Source organism: Xiphophorus maculatus, chromosome 2 (genome assembly GCF_002775205.1).
Source record: "Xiphophorus maculatus strain JP 163 A chromosome 2, X_maculatus-5.0-male, whole genome shotgun sequence".
NCBI lineage: Eukaryota > Metazoa > Chordata > Actinopteri > Cyprinodontiformes > Poeciliidae > Xiphophorus > Xiphophorus maculatus.
In genome coordinates, this window is record NC_036444.1 from 24,777,855 (window position 1) to 24,798,593 (window position 20,739).

The 20,739-nt window shown below is 41.0% G+C and overlaps 1 protein-coding gene across 1 annotated transcript; it reads left to right on the plus strand.

Annotated features, from left to right (window-relative positions):
• The first annotated feature begins 17,950 nt into the window (after positions 1–17,950).
• LOC111611824 lies at positions 17,951–20,417 on the plus strand. The gene is made up of 3 exons (XM_023350048.1): positions 17,951–18,259; positions 18,321–18,806; positions 19,561–20,417. The coding sequence occupies exons 1-3, from the start codon at positions 17,951–17,953 to the stop codon at positions 20,200–20,202; spliced, it is 1,437 nt and encodes a 478-aa protein (XP_023205816.1). The 3' UTR covers positions 20,203–20,417.
• The last annotated feature ends 322 nt before the right edge of the window (positions 20,418–20,739 follow it).

The following is a 20,739-nucleotide window of genomic DNA, read 5'->3' on the forward strand; positions in this document are numbered from 1 at the left end:
TTGAATGCTTAGAGATGTATAACATCAACAGGACTCTGAGAGCCTTCATTGCAAACTCGATGAGGCTGTGGAAAACCACCCTTGAAGCCAACTGCAAACCACTTGCACAAGTGTCCATCAAATGTGGCATATACCAAGGAGATGCTCTGTCCCCGCTACTGTTCTGCATAGGCCTGAACCCCCTCAGCCAAATTATCAACAAGACTGGCTACGGATACCGACTCAAAAATGGGGCCAACATCAGTCACCTTCTCTACATGGATGACATCAAGCTGTATGCCAAGAGTGAGCGAGACATCGACTCACTGATCCATACCACCAGGATCTACAGCACGGACATTGGGATGTCATTCGGACGAGAGAAGTGTGGTCGGCTGATCACAAAGAGGGGGAAGGTCATCCGCACAGAAGGGGTCTCACTCACAGAAGGAACAATAGCAGACATAGAGGACAGCTACAAGTACCTAGGTATACCACAAGCAAATGGTAACCTCGATGAGGTCACAAGGAAAGGAGCCACAGCTAAATACCTCCAACGAATAAGGCAAGTCCTGAGAAGCCAGCTCAATGGCAAGAACAAAATCCGTGTGATAAACAGCTATGCCCTGCCATTAATCAGATACCCTGCTGGAATAATTAGCTGGCCAAAGGAGGAGATAAAAGCCACGGATATTAAGACTAGAAAACTACTAACAATGCATGGAGGGTTCCATCCCAAATCCAGCACCCTGAGACTGTACACGAGCCACAAGGAAGGAGGCAGAGGACTAGTGAGTGTGAGAACCACAGTCCAGGACGAAACAACTAAGATCCATAAATACATCAGGGACAAAGCCTCAACAGACAATGTGCTCAGTGAATGTCTCAGACAACAGGGAATGGAGGTTGAGGTGCCAGAGATACCATCATGGGAGGACAAGCCCCTACATGGGATGTACCACCAGCAAATAACCCAAGTGGCTGATATCAGTAAATCCTACCAATGGCTGGAAAAAGCTGGACTCAAGGACAGCACAGAGGCCCTCATCCTGGCCGCCCAGGAACAGGCCCTAAACACCAGAGCAATAGAGGCCCAGATCTACCACACCAGACAAGACCCAAGGTGTAGGTTGTGCAAGGAGGCCCCTGAGACAGTCCAGCACATAACAGCAGGGTGCAAGATACTGGCAGGGAAAGCGTACATGGAACGACATAACCAAGTTGCAGGCATAGTGTACAGAAACATCTGTGCAGAATATGGACTGGAAACCCCGAGATCAAAGTGGGAAACACCCCAAAGGTGGCGGAGAACGCCAGAGCTAAGATCCTGTGGGACTTCCAGATCCAGACAGACAAAATGGTAATGGCGAACCAACCAGACATTGTCGTAGTGGATAAACAACAGAGGAAAGCCGTTGTGATAGATGTAGCAATACCAAGCGACTGCAACATCAGGAAAAAGGAGCACGAGAAACTAGAGAAATACCAGGGCCTCAGGGAGGAACTGGAGAGGGCCTGGAAGGTGAAGACCACAGTGGTCATCGGGGCCCTCGGGGCAGTCACCCCCAAACTGGACCAATGGCTACAACAGATCCCAGGAACAACATCAGACATCTCAGTCCAGAAATGTGCAGTCCTTGGCACAGCCAAGATACTGCGCAGAACCCTCAAGCTCCCAGGCCTCTGGTAGAGGACCCGAGCTCAGAGGATAAGAACCACCCGCGGTGGGTGAGAAGGGAATTTATATATATATATATATATATATATGTGTGTGTGTGTGTGTATAAAAGGGGGGTATATACATATATATGTATATATATATGTTTATATATATATACAGTGTATATATATATATATGTATATATGTATATACATATATATATGTATATACCCCCCTTTTATACACACATATATATATATTTATATATATATAGATATATATATAATATATATAGATAGATATCTACATATAGATTTATATACATTTATAGAGAGACAGACAGATTTACATATAGATATAGATAGATAGATATCTATGTCTATATATATAATTAAATTTAGAAATAGATATATATATCTTGCCCAGAAAGATAAATCATTTTCTAAATTCTTTTCCAATTTGTATAGGTTTAGACTTCTAAAAGGCTCTTTTTGTTCCATGTTGTTCACATTTTCTTTTTCCAATTCTCCCTTTAATTAATAAATGTGGTTGTCTTATTTTCTGTTTAGAATTAGAAATAAAAATCTTACAATGAATGAACATGAGTACTGATGTTGAACGTGGGGGAAGCCGGAGCACCCGGAGTGAACCCACAGCTGCACAGGGAGACGTTTCCCACCGTGCAGTCCTGGCTTTTTCATATTAAAATGTCCAATTAACAACAACAGAAGCTCTTTTTCCAATTACCACCAATCACCCAACCCACACATGGCCCCACCCCCTTTTAAATCTAATATAAATTGATGTCTACGCTGGATGGACGTTACTTCTGTCTTTGAACTGGCGCAGACATGATGGAGTTACAGCCTTTTTGAATCGCCTCCACAGAGAAATCTTTTTCATGGCGCTCTCTTCTTGTTCTGAGACGTTGTTCTGCTCAGTTGACTCTCCAGCTGCTTGAGTCTCTGATTCCTCAGGTGTTGTTTGAATTCCTTCTTTGTTTAATGCAACCTTTATCTGTGGAGGCGATGTTCTCTGTTTTTCCATTAGACCACTCTCCTCTTCTGTGCAAACTACAGGAGCCCCACCTGTCTGATCCCCGAATATTTCTGAAAAGAAGTTTTCCGGTATTGAAACTCCATCTTGTTCAGTGTCTTCCACAGAAACCGTATCATTGTTGAGGGTCTCCAGCTCACAGGCAGCTTTCATTGCTGCCTTTCTTTTGTTCTTACACTCTGATGGTTTTTTGTCATCTTGCTGGTCTCCACTTAGTTGGGTTTCAGAGACCGTTTCTCCTTCATTGAGCTGCTCTACTTTAGCGATCTCTGTTTTAATCATATTAATGTATGTTTTAATGGAGGCTATATGATCCACAACTGTTCCTAGTATGGAAACTTCTTGTTGTTCACTGTTTTCATTATTGGGGATCTCCAGCTCACAAGCAGCTTTCATTGCTGACTCTGTCCTGTTCTTACCTGTAGATCTCTTGAATGTCTTGGTCTGCTGATCCTGATGCCCATTCAGTTGTGTTTCAGAGGGCTGTTTTTGTAGCACTAAAGAGATCTCAGTTTGTGTTGAAGTAGTTTGACTGACTGGTTTTACTGGATAACTGGTTTCCTGCAGATCCATCTCAGTTTGTGTTGAAGTTGTTTGACTGACTGGTTTTACTGGATAACTGGTTTCCTGCAGATCCATCTCAGTTTGTGTTGCAGCAGATTGATAATTTGCTGTTTTCTGCTTTGGGGTTTCTTGTGAATCTGTCTGAGTCTGAACAGAAACCATTGACTTCTTGCTCTGTCTGCTCTCTGAGTGTCCTTTCCTTGCCAGCTCTTGCTGGTGTCTAAGTTTAGCACTTAGTTTTTTATTTGTGTCAAACATCTCATCAAGTTGTTTCATTAAGTATTTCTGCATTTCATTATTCGACGGTTTCAAGTTACAACTGGTTTCCTGTCCATCCATCTCTGTTTGTGTTGAAGCAGATTGATATTTCACTGTTTTCTGCTTTGGGCCGTCTTGTGAAGCTCTCTGAATTGGAACAGAAACCATTGAATTCCTGCTTTGTCTGCTCTCTGACTGTAGTTTCTTCACCAGCTCTTGCTGTTGTCTAAGTTTAGCACTTAGTTTTTTATTTGTGTCAAACATCTCATCAAGTTGTGTCATTAGGTAATTCTGCATGTCTTTGTATTTCAATTCTGTCTCCTTAAATGTGGCAAGACACGAACACTTTGCTTGACTTGTGTTTTCAGAAGAGTGGGGCAAATTTTGAATTCCATTTAAACATCTTTGTTGAACATTTTCTGCAGTCTGAACATCAGGAACCTCAGATAAATTGTCTGCCTGGCTGTTGTCCTTGGGCTTACCTGTAGATGGACTTGTCTTCTCTTTTTGATCCTGTGTCTCCAGCGCTTTGGCCATTGATCCATTTTCAGTCACCATTGAAACGTCCTGCTGTTCAATATTTTCAGCAGAACCTTTAAGCTCTTGTTGCTCCAACCAGACTGCAAATGGCACCTTCTTCTTCTTGCACTTGAGTGGATTGGCTGGCTGTAATTCTCTTTCAACAATGTTGTCGGATGCAACCTCTTCGACTCGGTTGGACTCCATTATAACCTTTTCTTGCTTCAGGTTCTAAGCTCAAATCACTTCTCTAGAAATTCTGTAAAGATTTCAGGTTAAGTTTGATGTCAATCTCCAAATGAAATGTTCACCAAACAAAGTTGAAAATTTTACTGTGAACTGCTAAATAAATTCTCGAGTGAAACGTGTCAACAACGGCGGCTAAACGGCTGTGATGAAAGTAGATGATGTGATGAGCTTATATAATCGCTGGTGATGTCAGAATTCTGCCTTTGGAGTTATATTGTGATGTCACATTGTGTCACATTGTCACATTGTGACATCACAATATAACAAGAGGGACAGAGGTCACAGACAAGGGTGTCCAGTTTCCCCATATCTATTCATTCTGGCCATGCAAATTCTTTCAGTTAAAATCAAGGAAAAAATTCCAGGGATTAATGTTGCAAACAGAAATATCATAATTTCCCAGCTTGCTGATGACACTGCAGCCTTTTTAAAGAATACATGTGAAATAAAAAACTCTATTCAAATCATCAACACCTTTTCCAAAGCTTCTGGTTTGACTCTAAATCTAAACAAATGTGAATTACTTTCCATTAAATCTAATTTTAAAAGGCACATTCCTCAATATTTCTATAAAAGACAAAGTTAAATATCTTGGAATCACAATAATTGAAGATCAAAATATAAGTATATAGTAAGAAAACAACCAACAAAATGTTAAGAAATATTCTATTACGAGATGTTGTTTTTTCACCAGCTTGTATATTTTATTGGTCCAGCATTTTTGAAAATATAAATTGGAAGTGGACTTGGTTACTCCTAAAAACATACTTAATAAACAATAAAGGAAGAGAAATTTCTCATAAAATTATTTACAATGTTTATCCTGTTAAAGCATTTTTGATTAAAAAAAAGATATAAATGGGATTTGGGAAAAACTATTATTAAATTTATATATTAACAAAATATTTCAATGATTAGAAGAAATATTTATATATTATTCTAGAAGTTTTAGTTCAATACGCAAAGCCTAAAAGCAGTATAATTTCATTTCTATTCAATTACATTTATTTTAATTCACCACTGAGGAAAAGTCTGAAAAGTCCAACAGATCTTAGACTTAATAGATTTTTTTTCCTACTTAGTTTAGATAAGTTATATTAAATTAATAAATATATTAAAAAAATAAACCCATATTCTGTGTCTCTGGTATAAATAAGGTTGATCTAATGAAATAGATTAACTCCTGGTCTTTTTGAATGTATAAGTGACAGTTTAATAGGAAAGAAAAAAATCATTTAAATCAGATTTATAATTAAAACGGTTTAGATAATGGGGAACTATACAATTACCATGAAATAAATGTAATTTATACTGTACTACAACAAATAAATCATTTAAATTTTACAATATTGGCATTTTTAGAGATGTGGAAATCTCTCTAATCTCTCTAGAAAGGATGATATCATGAAACATTTTAAATGTCAAAGGATATATTTGTTGGGTTGTCGTCTAGTTTGTAAACACAAGGAAGGTTATTATAGTTTAATCAACAACATTTTCATTTTGTAGAAAAAGACTTTTACTGGAGAAATATCACTCAAAAAATGTTAAAAATTACAACTAAATCTGAAATCCTCTGAGATAAACTGCACATCAGAAGGCGCAGCATCTTTAACAAGCGGCACAAATTTTCTCGCACTATTGCGAGACAGAAGGCAAACAGGAAGGAGAGGATCTGCAGCGAAGATGTAGAGAAAAAAGAAAGTACTCCATGTAGAGAATGAGGGAACGATTCAACAGGAGGAGGATCGCTGAAAACAATAATAAAGTTAATTTACTCCATATTAAATTCTTGTTTTTTCTGTTCAGTTTATTTCAGTCATCCCTTACGTAAGAATTTGTATTTCATTACAAGAATATTGCCATAATATTAACACAAAAAAGATGCAATTTTACCATAACGCCTTAAAATTAAGTCATTTTAATGAGGAAAAAGCTTCTGATGTGACCAGATCAATTCGTTTGATTCTTTCACAAATACACTCTACTGATAAAGAGTTAATTTGACACTAATGTGTTAAAAGATTAAGTATTTTCTTATTTATAAAACTACACAAGATGCTCAACATTCCCCATCATAAGTTTTAGTTATTTTTCGCGTTGAGTTTTTATACAAATATTACCGAGTTCTCCTAATACCGGGACTGCTTTCTCGTAAAAAAAAAATAAAAAATGGTCTGGCTATAATATTTCATCTTAACGTTGAAATAAATAAATAGAAGACGTGATACATTTGTCAAACAAGGTAGCAGGTGGAAAAAAAATCCAGGTTTTTCAAAAATGTAATCTTGTAAAACAATGTGTCAAACAGAAGGCCCGTGGGCCAAATCTGGCCCTCTGCAGCTTTTATGGGGTCCTCTATACTGCAAATTACATCAAGAGGTTCCTCCAGTTGTTCACAAATAAGCAAAATTCACACAAAATCAATATTTTTTCTGATTTTACTGCAAATGTTTCTCAAAATTAAAACAAAAACTTTGGGTTTAAGTCAGTGCTGCCTCACCTTTACTTGATGTCAAGTTATAGGGTGTGATCGATACAGCAAGCAGTAAAATGTGACTTTTAATATCATACATTAGCGCAAGTATTGTAAAAGTTCCTTGCAAACATTTCTAAATCAGCACCATAAAATCTGTCATTTTTAAAGCAAAAATTACAAAAACATTCACAAAATCCTGGAGAGACTGATCAGTGTGGAAAGATGTTAAATATAATTTAATTTTAAGAAACACTTATTGAATGCAGAAACAGACAGCCGTAAGAAGCGTAAGAAGCATTTTTTCCTATTTAATTTGACTGATCTCTTAATTTCATTGTAAGTGCCCTAAAAGTATTAATTAATAGCTTTTAGTTGCCTGGAAGTTACATCAAATGAAGCTCATAGCTACCAGTGAATATCTTCTATAGCTTCCCAAATATCTCAGTTGGTATTCTGTATGGACTGAGTACCTTTAGCTATGGGTGACGGTGGCAGGCGTTTGTCCTCTAATCAATTCAACGCCAGTTCAATGTGTAAATGCTACTGTTGTTGTGTATCTCCGCAAGGCACTTCACCCGGCTGGCCTGTAGGTCAGAGGGCCTGGAAGTGCCACTGGTGCATGGGAGCCTCACCTTTGTCAGACTGCCCCCATGGCAGCTGTGGCTACTGTTCAGTAGCTTGCCATCATCAGGGTGTGAATGACTGACTGTGGTGTGAAGCTTTTTGGGTTCCTCTGGACTTGACAAAGCTCTAAACAAGTACAGGCCATTTACCTTAGAAGTACTTATATATAACCCATATGTAACCTTTGGGTACCTTGAAAGCAAGAGGAAATTTCAGGACCTTACGTATCCTATTATAGAGTTTATACTCTATTTTTGATTTGTGGTTTGATTTGATTGTGAGTTTTTGATTTGTGCTTTAAATACAAGTAAAGTTGGAAGAGAATAAAGTCTTAATTTTATAACTTTTCACCATAATGCGCAAATTTGCAGAATACTGAGAGTCTTGTAAGGTTATAGTTGGTATTAGTTTAACAAATGAGTAAATACTAAATGTTTAGCATATCAGAAGCAAATTTCTTTTCACTGTCAAACTTCTCCATCTGTCCTCTATGTCATTAGCTATATTTCAAAATATCCAAGCTTGTATCTTTCACTCTGTTTTTTTCCCCTCTGCTCCTTTAACAACAGTGCTGTGTAGCTACTTCTACTGGCTTGAACAGGCAGCCTGTTGATTAGTATGAATACTGCTGCCACCTAGTGACTGGAGGCTAGTTTATCAGTTAAGAACAAATAAAGACATTTATCCTGCTTCTGAAAGCCCCCCTGACACGTTTGTCGTCCCACTATTTGAGAAGTACTGGTGTTGCCCATGGTGGTCAGTTTGGAGTCTGATTGGTTGAGTGTGTGGACAGGTGTCTTTAATGCAGGTAACAAATTCAAATCAGTGGTAATGAGTGGAGGATAAGAGGACTTCTTGAAGAAGGACCAACAAGTCTGGTAGACTCTGAATTTTGGCTGGCTGGTTGTTGATCAAACATTTATTTTGCACAATAAAATGCTAATGAATTATTTTCTGGATATTTTTTTGAAAAGATTTTGTGAAACAGTTAAAGTGTACCTACGGCATCTCCATTGTTTGTAAGTGGCTAAGCTGGTGTAAGGGGTGTATTAAGTACTTATTTTCTCCACTGTGAGCATTGATCAAATATGAAACAAAATCGGAGAAAACTGAAAGCAACAAGTGTTGCGAAAGGATTATTTATGCTGCGACTTTTTTGACTGAGTTACTTTGACAGCGCTCCAGTTCTCTAACAAAACGTAGCGTTCATCCGGGAGACGCTGGATGTTTCTGTGATGCACAGAAAAATAGGTTAAGATGAATCATCCATGTACATTTCTTGGGTGGCTGACTTTCATAATGGATCTTCAACCCGGATGAACAGAGTGGGAGAAACGTATTAGTGAGAGCTGGAAAAGGAGGAACACCAAGTCGAGCACAATGATTCGATGAATGACTTTTTTTCAACGTTTGTTCAAGGAAAACGTAAGAAATTAGGAGACAAAAAAAACTTAATTTACTTCAATGTGAACATTTTTTTTTAAAGAAAATACAGGTAGAAATGGTTTCAGTTAAATAAAGTGGCATATTTTAATGGATCAATGTTTGCAGCAAGGCCAGAAATTACTACTATTTCTTGGATTGGTGAAACTCTTCCACATGGATTAGCAAAATTCTACATTTTAAAGTTCTTCTGTTTCGTAACCTCAGACTCGTTTCCATTAAGCAAATTTGTTTTTGAAATGTCAAATTACCCATTTACGCGGTCAATGGAAATGCAGCTGGTGTGTCTTCGCACTACAGAAAACTTCACCGAGCTGTTAGCAGAGACGGTCACAGAACTGCTTTCTTTCCCTAAGTCAATTCTCAAATCTTAAAAGGACAAGTCCAAGTCGAGGCTAAAATCCCTGCATTATTTTAGCAGGGATTTTAGAAATCAGTGAATCACTGATTTCTTCCAGTCCATAAACAATACATCGGTGTAATTTCCATCATATTTTTCTCCAAAATGATGCATCCTACTGATTTGATCATCTTTGTTTCCGTGCTATCAGGATCATTTCCTGAGTCGGCCGTTGAATCCTAATGAACCGTTTCTGTTTGCCAGGAGAGCCTCAGGAGAGCGGCGCTGCAGCTGCGGCCCTGCAGGTCCGGCACACCTCATGTAAAAGGAACATTTCATCGTCACCAATTACTTTCAATAAAACCTAACAGACAGACTTAAGTATATAAATGCTCAAACTGAAATAGATATGAATCAGATGAATGGATTCAGTTTGGAAACAAGGACAACCTAAACGGCAACAGCCCATCATTCTTGTTTATTGTTATTTTCTTTTCATCACATGTGAAAACTGGCTTGTTGTGAGACTCGTTTCTGATTGGAGGATTTCTACCAGAGGGCGTGGCTGGGTTCCTCTCACTTACACCGAACACTGTCGCCATGTCGTGACGGTTTAACACGAGACGGATAATCTGTAAAAAGATCAAGTTCGTCTGACCGGTATACCACTTCTGGTCTGAAACACCCAATCAGGGTTAGGAGGAGGGGCTTAACGCTGTCAATTACACTCATGTATACGTCACTCAATGTGCTAATGGCAGAGACAAAACTTACAGTAACAGAAAAATTGTTTATCTTTCGTCATCAGTGTCTCTAACTAGCCTTAGCATTCACGGCAGGCTCCGGTGTGGAGAACTAGCTGTAGCGTAGCAGAGAGAAATGGGGAGGGTTTGAGCAGCATGTATACAAGCATGACTGACAACGCTAAGGCTCTTCTTGATTCTGTTTGGTGGTTTCACAGATTATCTGTATCGTGACAGCAAAGTCAGCGAGATGCATGGAGCAGGGATTTGAACCAGCAACCCACTCACCTCCAGAGCCGCTGCTGCTCCGTCTTTGTAAATAAGAACCCACAGCAAATATTAAAAAAACATCTTAAAGGTTTGTTTTTTTTAAATAATGTTTACATGAACTCCTGTGACATTTTGAAGATTAGCGTTGTTCTAAAGTGCCAGAATCTCATTTTTGATTTGGCTTCTCTAAATGAGACATGACCTTTATCCTTTGAAATCACTCATTTTATACTAAAGTCAGTCTCCATGAGTTATCTACTGCAGGTAACACATGACTGGCTTTCTGCTTTTTAGCGAAAGTCTACACTGGATACGGCTCTGGTCACCTTACTTTTGTATTTTTTCTCTAAAACCAAACCTCTGGTTACCCTGCTATAAATCACAGTCACAGGACTCGTGTTACATTTGACTATGATGAACTTGTTAGACTAACAAGGATCCCACCTTACCATGAATGAAGGACGGTGAACTTCTGACACCTTAGCATCTGTAACAAGCAGACTGCTTCAGGGGAAAAAGAAAAGAAAAACTACAAGTTTGCAGCAAAAGTTCTACAGCAAAAGAACAGATATTGTAACATTTCATATTGTTCCCCGAGTGCAGACTGGTGTTGTGTGCTGTCGGACACGTCGACAGCTTATGCTGTAGTTTAACACATCAACTGTTTGTTAAAATCTACAGCAAGCAGTTCACCCAGGAGACTCCTAGTGCTGACATAGTGACAAAAGAAAACCAGGAAGACTGTGATCTGGCTTTTCTTCTGTAAAATAATTCAGGACCGACACTGAGAATATATGAGAGATCTACACACAATGCCAGCTATTGTGTGTAGCTGGCATCTATCAATGATCATTCAATGTATCATTGATTTAAGGTACATGAATCAATCTTTTGTCTGTGCTTCTGTTTTTCATCCAAAGAGCATCTGAACATGTTCATGCCTAAATAATGTGGACGTTAGTTCAGCAGCGTTTTATTGAATTCCTCAATATGGATCAGAATAAATCTGTCCTAAAGGGTTTAGTGTAAATCCACTTTGTTCATTTAAATGGACTTTTTGGAGCCTATTGCTCAAATAACATCATATTATGTTATTTACTCATTATAAACATGTCTGGAGTGTTGCTTTGTTTTTTTCATCTATGTTTCAGAAATCCTTTAATCTCCCGTGGCAACCATTCAGCCGGGCAAAAACGCCTGGGTGGACCTAGCTCCGATCTTCCCTCCACTACGACTCCCCTACTCAGCTCCTTCAGACTAGCCAACAGCAATTAGCAAACAACCGGTGGAACTGAGCATCAGCTCATTATAGGAGCTACTTATCCGAGCGACGCTGGTAAAGACATTAAAGGGAATAGAGGAGCCATGTTGCGATGACTTCCTGAAGGCAGAGTTTAGAAAGAGCAGGAGTTTTAAGTAAAATTCCTTTAAAGTCATTTTTGTTATAAGTAGAATTTTTATTATAACTAAAGGTAACATTTTATGCTATAAAATGTCAGTATTTACCTGGAAAATAAATACTGCCCCATTAACTGGCCATAAACCAAACATGAGCTGATTTGATGCATTAGGGCTTATTTTTTTAGGTCCTTCTGAAAATTTTTATTGAAAAAAAAAAAATCCATCATTTAATAACTTGTAATGTTAAGTGACTGGGTAACAATATCAATGTGGCCATAATTTCCCCCTCATGATGCCTCTTCAGCATAACAGATGAGGCGAAGCATAAAAAAAGGGGAATCATAAAATCATCAGTCAGCACTGGAGTGCTGTGAAGTGTTTGGACACTTCTCCCGCTTTTATAGGACTGCACAGACCCTGCAGGCTGCCACGGCAACAAAAAGACATCGACCGCCTTTTAAAGTTTCAGCCGTAGCATAGGAAAGAGCATCATTCAACTGACTATTATGCAGCTGTGAGATAAGGTTAATGCCCCGGAGAGCTCACCGTTCGCCTCGCTAAAGGTCAAACGCATTCACCGTCTCCTTTCTGAGTTTTATTCACACCCCAGAAGCTTTGATGGGACTTGGCACCCCCGGCCGCAGCTTAGGTTATGTAAGCTTTCTGAAACAGACTTAACAGCCTCAACTGTAAAGGACGCCTGCAGGGAGGCTGTGTGGGCAGGAAGGCTTGAGCGCTCCAACCCCTCCGCATTCACTGCTTCTTTTCAGTTTAAGGAATGAGCTTTTGTCGCCTCGGGGTGGGAATGAATCCGCTCTCCAAAGCCACTGAACGCTCGCGCCCGTGCTCCGCAGACGAGAACGAGAGCAGATGGATGTGCCTAACGTGTCAAAAGCTTACGCGAGGACGGCCCACTCTCGATGTCGGAGCGAGGAACGTTCGCCTTCTTGCAGTCGACAGAAATGTTCCATGACTGTGGAGGATTAGCCAGTGAAGGTGATAGATAGCCAGGCAGGGATCCAGAGGTTAATACTTCTGAGGTCTGTGTAATGTGAGGAATGCTGAGGCTAACAATGCATGAGCCAGAAATCTCAAGTGAGGTGGCAGATTACAGAGGAGTACACACACACACACACACACGCACGCACACACACACACACACTCACACACACACCCACACACACACCCACACACACACACACACACACACACACCCACACATTTTGGTGACCCGAGTGCAAACACACCCCTTCTACCTTAGTAGTGGGAGATTTCTTACAGACAACTTGAATATCACAAATATAAACACTTGTTTCAAATGGGTAACCATGTGCTGTCAGATTGAATCATGTTCAACCCGAATCAATGAACTCATCAATGAATGGTGCCGTAACTTTCTCCAGCTGAACAGAAACAAAACTGAAGTTATCTTTAGACCTGAAGAAGAACAATCTAGAGCAGGGGTGGGCAACTCCAGGCCTGGAGGGCCGGTTTCCTGCAACCTTTAGATGCATCTCTACTTCAACACACCTGAGTCAAATAATGAGGTCATTAGCAGGACTCTGGAGAACCTGACTGCACTTAGGAGGTGATTCAGCTGTTGGATTCAAGTGTATTGGACCAGGGAGGCATCTAAGAGTTGCAGGACGCCGGCCCTCGAGGACCAGGATTACCCACCCCTGATCATGAGTCAGCACAGGTTGATTTCACAGGCCTGAAATCTGAACCTGAACCCTCAGAGTCACATAAAGATAGTTATAAAGTCGGCCTTCTATCTCCTGAAGAACATCTCCAGGATCAAAGGACTAATGTCCCAGCAAGATCTAGAGAAACTCATCCATGCGGCTATCTATTGATTACTGCAACAGCGTCCTCACGGGTCTGCCTAAAAGAATCAGCTGATCCTGAACGCTGCTGCTGCTGTTCTGACTAAAACCAGGAGCATAGAGCACATCACCAGTTCTACAGTCCTTCCACTGAGAGAATAGACTTTAAAATACTGTTGGTTTATAAATCGCTGTACTGCTTAGCACCACAATACATTAAAGATCTGCTGCTGTATCCTGAGGAATCTGGAACAAACAGCCAAAACACTGAGTTCCTTTTAAATCTAGACTAAAAACCCTCCTCATTAGAGCTGCTTTTGTTTCATAATAACTGGAACATTGACCAACATATTTGATGCGTATTTACTTGATATATTTGAAAAATCGTAATGTTTATTGCTTGTTTCATAACTGATCACTGTATTACTTGAAATTGTAATGTCACCAATTTGACCAGAAATAAGGTCTGTTGAAATCAAATGTTTAACAGAGGTGCTTAGTAACTACTCTATTTGCAATCAAAAAAAGAAATGAGTCAAAAATAAGTCATTATGGTTTATTATAGCAAATGCAATAACTCCATCTACAAGTTACTACATTGTAATTTAACTTATTTTTTATTTAAATCTAAAAGCTTCTTTTTAAACATACTCGTAACAGCCATACTAAAAGGATAAATATTCATTTGGATTTTTTTGTTGTTGTTTTTTCTTTTCTTAGTTTTTCTGACATTTTCACAATGTCATAAAAACTACAAAGCTACATAGTGTAAACATGCACAACTGCTAGCTCTCTCTCATTTCTGTCTGTGGCAGATTTATGAGCTGTTTTATAAAACTCTTGGCAAATTATTCAGAAGGAGCCACAGAAACGTGGCGGCAGACACAGAGAGGCTGGTAGAGGGGAAGGAGTGCCGAGGAGGTTTCTGATCCCAGAATCCTCTGGCTGACCTCGTGGTTTCACTGCATCTTTCAAGGACTGAAAGGTGAAGCCAAAACAAATCCATAAACACCAGCGGAGGAATTCAGAGACGAGAAAACCCGCAACTCTCTTCAACCGACGGTGAGGAGAGTCAGCACCGTTTGAAATGAGGATCACGGAATAAAGTCGCAGTGTGTTTATTATTGGACATTTACTCATGAAAACAGACATTTTAAGTGGTTCTTCAGTACATCAGCAGTCGACTACTTAGATAATAGGTTAGCAAAACTGAAAAAAAAACAACTAAAGCAGTCTGTCAATAATAATTTACTCTGATGCTGCATTTAATTGCCTTGGATGTTTGACGTCAATCCAGATTCAGATATAAAAAAAAAGTCAAATCCTAGTTGGCTAGAAACATTTTTCATTTCAACTTACCTGTTAGTTGGACTCAGACTGTAAGAAACAAACTTTCAGAAGAGCTGAGAAAAGCTCTGCAAATGCAGTAATGTTTATTGACACACGGGGGCCATCTTAGATTACAAGGTAGATCTGAGTTTCCACCAATTTTCTGAGGCAAATTTAAGATTGACAGTCAGCTTTATTGGCCAAGTTTTATAGTTTTTACATCAGTGATATGGATTTGGACTGTCGGAGTCTGCAGAGATGTTAGCTTCCCTCCTGCTGACCTGTGCTGGTCCTCAGCCTTGATGATCCTCTCTGCAGGCTTGGTTGTTAGTTGCAGTCTGAACCTGTCTTGTTTTGAGGGAGAGCCAAACCACAGAGTGATGGGATGAACACAATCTGACTGAATAAGTGACACAGAGCCAGATTAGCAGAAAAAAATAAAACAGGGCTTGTGGTCCAAACTGGCTGGCTAACGGCTGCGCTATCGAGAAAATCTGCTTACCAAAACATGAGCTGTTCATTCAGTCTTGTAACAAATAATGAACGACCATAATCCTTCTCAGCCTGTTGCTGTTAGATTTGTGGTGACAAATGAGAGAATTTAGGAGCATGCAGCAAATACTGCTGCTGCTACAATACAATGCCGCAGAATGTTTACAATAGGAAGCTTTGAAAATTAGAATAATAATTAAGTCTTCAGAAATAAAGATACCAAAGAAAATGAAGTTTTTCTGCTAAAGGCTCATCTTATATATTAACCAAAATTAAACAAATGACACAAACTAATTGCTATGAGATTGCTGTCTGTTCATTTTTCTTTAAAAGCAGAGCCCACACTGTTTAGCTAGTGTCAAAATCTAGCTAATTCGCTGATCAAACATACAGAAAGCATTGGAAGAAGTTCATAGTGAAGATATGAAGCCTTTGGTTGGAATAAACTATACAATTGACCGTAACATTTTCATCTTTGTGTGGTGTGGTTTCAGCGACAAAATTAAGACACGTAGCTGTAGCTACTTCCTTGTAGCAGGAGGCTACATCCCTTTCGAAGCTAGCTACTGATTAATGGTAGGCCGACACCTGTTACATAATTACTGCCACCAGTAACTGAGCGGCCAAAGCTGGATAATAAGGAGACTCACTCTTTTGTGTTTGCATTGGTTTGGCTGGTGACTGCTAGCTTAGCTAGCCTGGTCGCCCACTGGATGCCCTTCTTCCTCTGCTGGCCATTAGCATATATAAGCCAGCACTAGCATTGGAGAGGCTGGTGACTAGCATAGCTAGCCTGCTGGTGGCCACCCACTGTTTTGCCTTCTTCCTCTGCTGGCCATTAGAACAGATAAGCTAGCATTAGCATTGTAGAGGCTGGACTCAGCCTTGGACAGACTGGCAACCAGAAAGCCCAGGCTGGTTACGCATGACTCAAATTTACTTCTTTAAAGAAAACTTTAAGAAAAATTGTTGCCAAACAATATCTATAACCCGAGGATCGCTACAGAAAATCTGACTTTAAAATGTCGTCCTCGTCTAAACGCCACTCAGTAGTATCTATGAATGGGTGCAGCTGATGTCACAGAAAGCACCTGCAGAGACGACGGCAAAACCTTGTATTAACGCCCTTCCATCCGTGACACACACTGAGAATTACAAAATAATCACATAAAGTGTTTTCTCTCCTGCCTGGCCTCTTTTCAAATAATTAGGTGGATTAGCAGAAACCCTTTGCATAACGCACATCTGTGTATTTTAATGAACCTAATATCTGTTCAAAACACACTGCTGCTCTGAGGTAATCAAAGCCTTCATAAGGACGAACGTGCACCTGCAAGTAGTCATGATCAGCATTTCTTTTGGAAGCAACGTCAATATTTGAGTTGTTTTCCTAAATCATTGGAACCTGGCAGTGATTAAAAGCACAATATTTCCAAAATCTGGAGCTGGGGTCCAAAAAATATGCTCTGCAGTGCTTGTTGGCACCGTCTGTGTTGTGAGAAAAAAGTACATGACAAATTTGAAAGCTTATACATTTACTTTGCGTTATTTTTATATTGACATCAGGAGTCTTCTGATCCTTTACAGTTATTAAAAAGTAATAATTGTACCTACGTGTTAAAGAGATGGTTACTGCTTAAAGATAGATTCAAAATTTCAGTGGAGTCACACTAAGGGTTCATTCACACCAGCCCTGTTTAGTCTGCTTTAATCCAGTCCGTTTGCCTTGATAGTCCATGTCAATGTGTAATCGAACTCTGATTGGACCAAAAACTTGAACTCTGGTCCACCTACATACGTACGCCCTGGTTCGCCTGAAGTGAGCTCTGGCGCTGTTCGAATGGATATGTTAACACCAAGCAGCCCAGAGAGCGCTCCAAAAGCAGAAAGAAGACAAGAGCGCAGAGAATTCTGGGTAAATACAACCAAAACAAACGTGCAAGTCCAGCTCTTGAGAAATGGCTTGTGGTCTTTTGCCAAAGACAAAAGACAAAAATTTTGTCTTTTGAAGAAGGAAGTTGTACTCATGTCCTCTTCTGAGGTTTTCATGTCGTTTCCTTCAGTGGTTGTTGGTGCAGCGCCACCACAGGCGAGGAGGTGAACAGGTTTTTCAAACAGTTTGGTTGTTTGACACCATGCTGTGTGAAAGTGAGGCTGGAAATGTAACAAACGTTGCAATACTGGTTCCTAATCAGCGGTCCCCTCCTTTGGGTGGTGATAGCGGTAGTCTTTGTGACTTGGCTATTGCCACTGATTTTGAGGTTCAATAAATTTAGTCCCCGGGTGAGATATTGACCACTAAGTAGTGGAAAATATCTTTTACCTTTTATTTGTATTTATTGGTGTTTTTTTTAACTATTTATTGGTTTTAGTAAAGGTTTTAAACCTTTAACTGGTGGTGCCTCCACCATGGCGGCTAGCCATGCCGGCATGCGGAGGCACCACAGTGTTCGATTTTTATTTAAAGAAAGAGAAGAAGAAAATAGAGTAACAAGATTGGACTTTTCCAGAAAACTAATCCAACAGGTGCTGAAGTTTCGGCCAGATGACCTGAATTGTATCCTTACCCCGCCTTTCAACAAAGGATATGACGTAAGTTTTTGCTCTGCCGCACTTCTTAAGGAGTTTTGGACACGGTTTGAAAATGCTAAGACCCAGTTTTCAGCTTTTGACGTCGAGAAACTGACTGACAACTCCCTGAAAACGGTGATTGTCAGGATGTTCAATGAGACTGTCAGTGCTGAAGACATCTGTATGTGGCTGGGTAGATACTGCACTGTGAGAGGCCAGGCTATGAAGGTGCGGGATGTGGACGGCATCTGGAACTGTGCTTGGCGGGTCCCCATTAAACAATGGGAAGACCCCCAAGGCTTCCAGGGCCTGAAGCATCTCCCCTCAATGATAGTCCTGGGGGAGAACAGAGGCTACATTCACTATCAAGGCCAACCCAAACTGTGTCGGAAGTGCGGCGAGCATGGTCATCTGGCCGAAACTTGTGAGAAAGTTTTCTGTGGTAAATGTCGAGAAGTGGGACACACTTTTGGATGAATGTACGAACGGGCGGAAATGTAATTTGTGTGGTGGACAGGATCATTTGTTCAGAGACTGTCCAAAGTCGTTTGCAAATAAACTGAAAAAAGGAAAAGAGACGCTAACAGAAACGGCTAATGAGCAAGTGGAAGCAGCTGGGTCGGAAAATTCAAATCTCCCGCCAGGTCCTCTGATTGGAGGAGAGGAGGAGAGGGCGGGAAGCGGGGAGGGGAAGGAAGCCCCCCCCCAGACCGAAACATCCAGTGAGGGGGGGGAGATGCTAACCGAAGGCGGAGCTAGCTCGGATTCTGAGGAAGAACAGACGGACAGCAGCGATGATGCCCCCCTCCCCGACGCCCAGCTGGCTAAGAGGCCGGCATCTGAGTCACCTCCCGACCTTACCCCCAAGGTAGGGAAGAGAGGAAGGCTGGAGGAACTCTTCGGTTCTTTCGGAGAGGAATCCAAAGCCTTCCTCGCTGGCTCATCCAATGAGGTCTCGTTCCTAGACTTTGCTCACCAATCAACCCCGAAGGACCCAAACAAGGTACCGGCTTTAGAAAGACGGCCGACACCGAGAGCCCGAAGGGGGAATGGAGCTCCAACCCGACCTGCACCACCATGTGGGAAGGAAGAGCTCTGTTCACAGGACAGTCTCTGAACCCGCCTTGTTTTAATGACCGCCCGTTTTTTAACATGGGTTTAAATTAGTCTTATCTTGTCTTTAATCCTTTAAAATGTCGTACTTGATTTTAGCCATCATACTCATGACTCTCACCTTCTCAACCATCAATGTTAGAAGTGTGAAGTCGCGAGTTAGAGCCCAGAGTGTTTTATCCTTTTTAACCTCCGTACAGTCAGATGTGTTTTTACTACAAGAATGTTCACTCCCGTTTTTAAAGACTTACACCTGGTGGCAGGACTTGTGGCCACGGCCGTCTATATGGAGCGGCTCCAACGAAAATAAAAATGACGGCGTGGCCATTTTAATAAACAACCCGCACATCTTGGTGAAGGGGAGCACCGTGGTGAGAGAGGGACGAGCACTTTTAGCAAATCTGACTTTTAACGGACAGGATTTTAACCTCTTAAATATTTATGGCTTTAATGACAAACAAGACAGGTATGACTTTTTAGACAGAAAAAGATACAGAAAATTAAAAATAAGAGATTTTAGAACCCCAGTAGGTTTTAACCTTTCTCTTATATATGCTTTTATTCGGAAATTTTTAGAACATTTTGGACTGGAAGGAGAGGAGAACAAGATTTTAACTAATTGTTTTATTGTCCCTGTTGTGCAGGACCGGGAACCAGTGACTCCAGTGCGCGGCCTCCTGTATGGAGACGCCTCCACCGTTTGGCGCAACGTGAGCCATCCCGTCCTTCCAAACAGACTCCAGGACCTGTCATGGATGGTGGCTCATGGGATCCTGCCGGTCAGAACCGTCATGCACTCCCGCGGCATGTCTGCAACGTCCATCTGCCCCCGACCCGGTTGTGGCGCGCCGGAGTCGGTGAGGCCCCTGCTGTGGGAGTGCAGCGCTGCTGTGGACCTGTGGGCGAAGGCCGGCTCCTTGCAATTCCCACACTTGCCAGCAAGGGAGGTCCTCCATGCACAGTTAGTGCTGTACGGGGTGAGCCAGCAGAAAATGACTAAAAAAGACTTCGCTGAGATGTGGCTCACCCCAGCCACCATCAAAGACGCCACTTGGACCTCCAGAAACTTGCTGGTGAGCAGGCGCAGGCAGATGCCCCCCGTGGCTGTGATCCGGATGGCAGCAGCAAAAGAGGAACATCAAGGGCTGCAGGTGGCGCGCCAAGGACACAGCCACCAAGAAGAATCGCCTGCGCCTCCGTGGACGAAGGAGCCGGCGCTCCACGAGCAGAGGTCCAAGCAGCGGCGGCCTGGCTCTCCGGGTGAGGCAGGAGGGAAGGAGCTTTAGGGCGGGATCCCCTCTGAGCACCAAGCGCTGTCTGGAAGGACGGGACGGCTCCGGACTTGGGAGGGAGTCACCCCGGTCCTGCTCAACTTTTAACACACAGAGATTTTGTATTTTATAATTCTTGTTCTTAGCTTCTTTTAGCCTAAATTGATGAATTTGAAAGTTTTTAGAAATTTCTGAATAATTGCAACAATGTAATGTTTTTAAATGTTTACAGTAACAATAAAAGATTTTCGAAAGAAAAAAACTGGTTCCTAATCAAACTGAGTATGTGGGCCTATCAGTTGTGAAAACACCCTGTCTGAAGTTGGATTGTTTTACCTGAGAAAAACCTTTGTGAATATATAAAAAGCTGCTGTAGACTCCTTATTGTTCCTCAATATTATTACCATGTAAATATATTGCAGCAAGGTTTGAAGCCTAACCTATAATAGACGTTTTCCTGACGCAGTTCAGTTACAAAGTTTTAGGAAAAACCAATCCCTGTAGAACCTAACTTATCTGCAGTAATTTGAAATTCTCTGTATGATGATCCGT

Coding starts and splice junctions, on each gene's coding strand:
- LOC111611824 (XM_023350048.1), top strand. CDS start 17,951: ATGTTCAATGAGACTGTCAGTGCTGAAGACATCTGTATGTGGCTGGGT. Junction 18,260..18,320: donor TCTGTGGTAAATGTCGAGAA/GTGGGACACACT, acceptor TGTGGTGGACAG/GATCATTTGTTCAGAGACTG. Junction 18,807..19,560: donor CCCCGAAGGACCCAAACAAG/GTACCGGCTTTA, acceptor CCTGTTGTGCAG/GACCGGGAACCAGTGACTCC.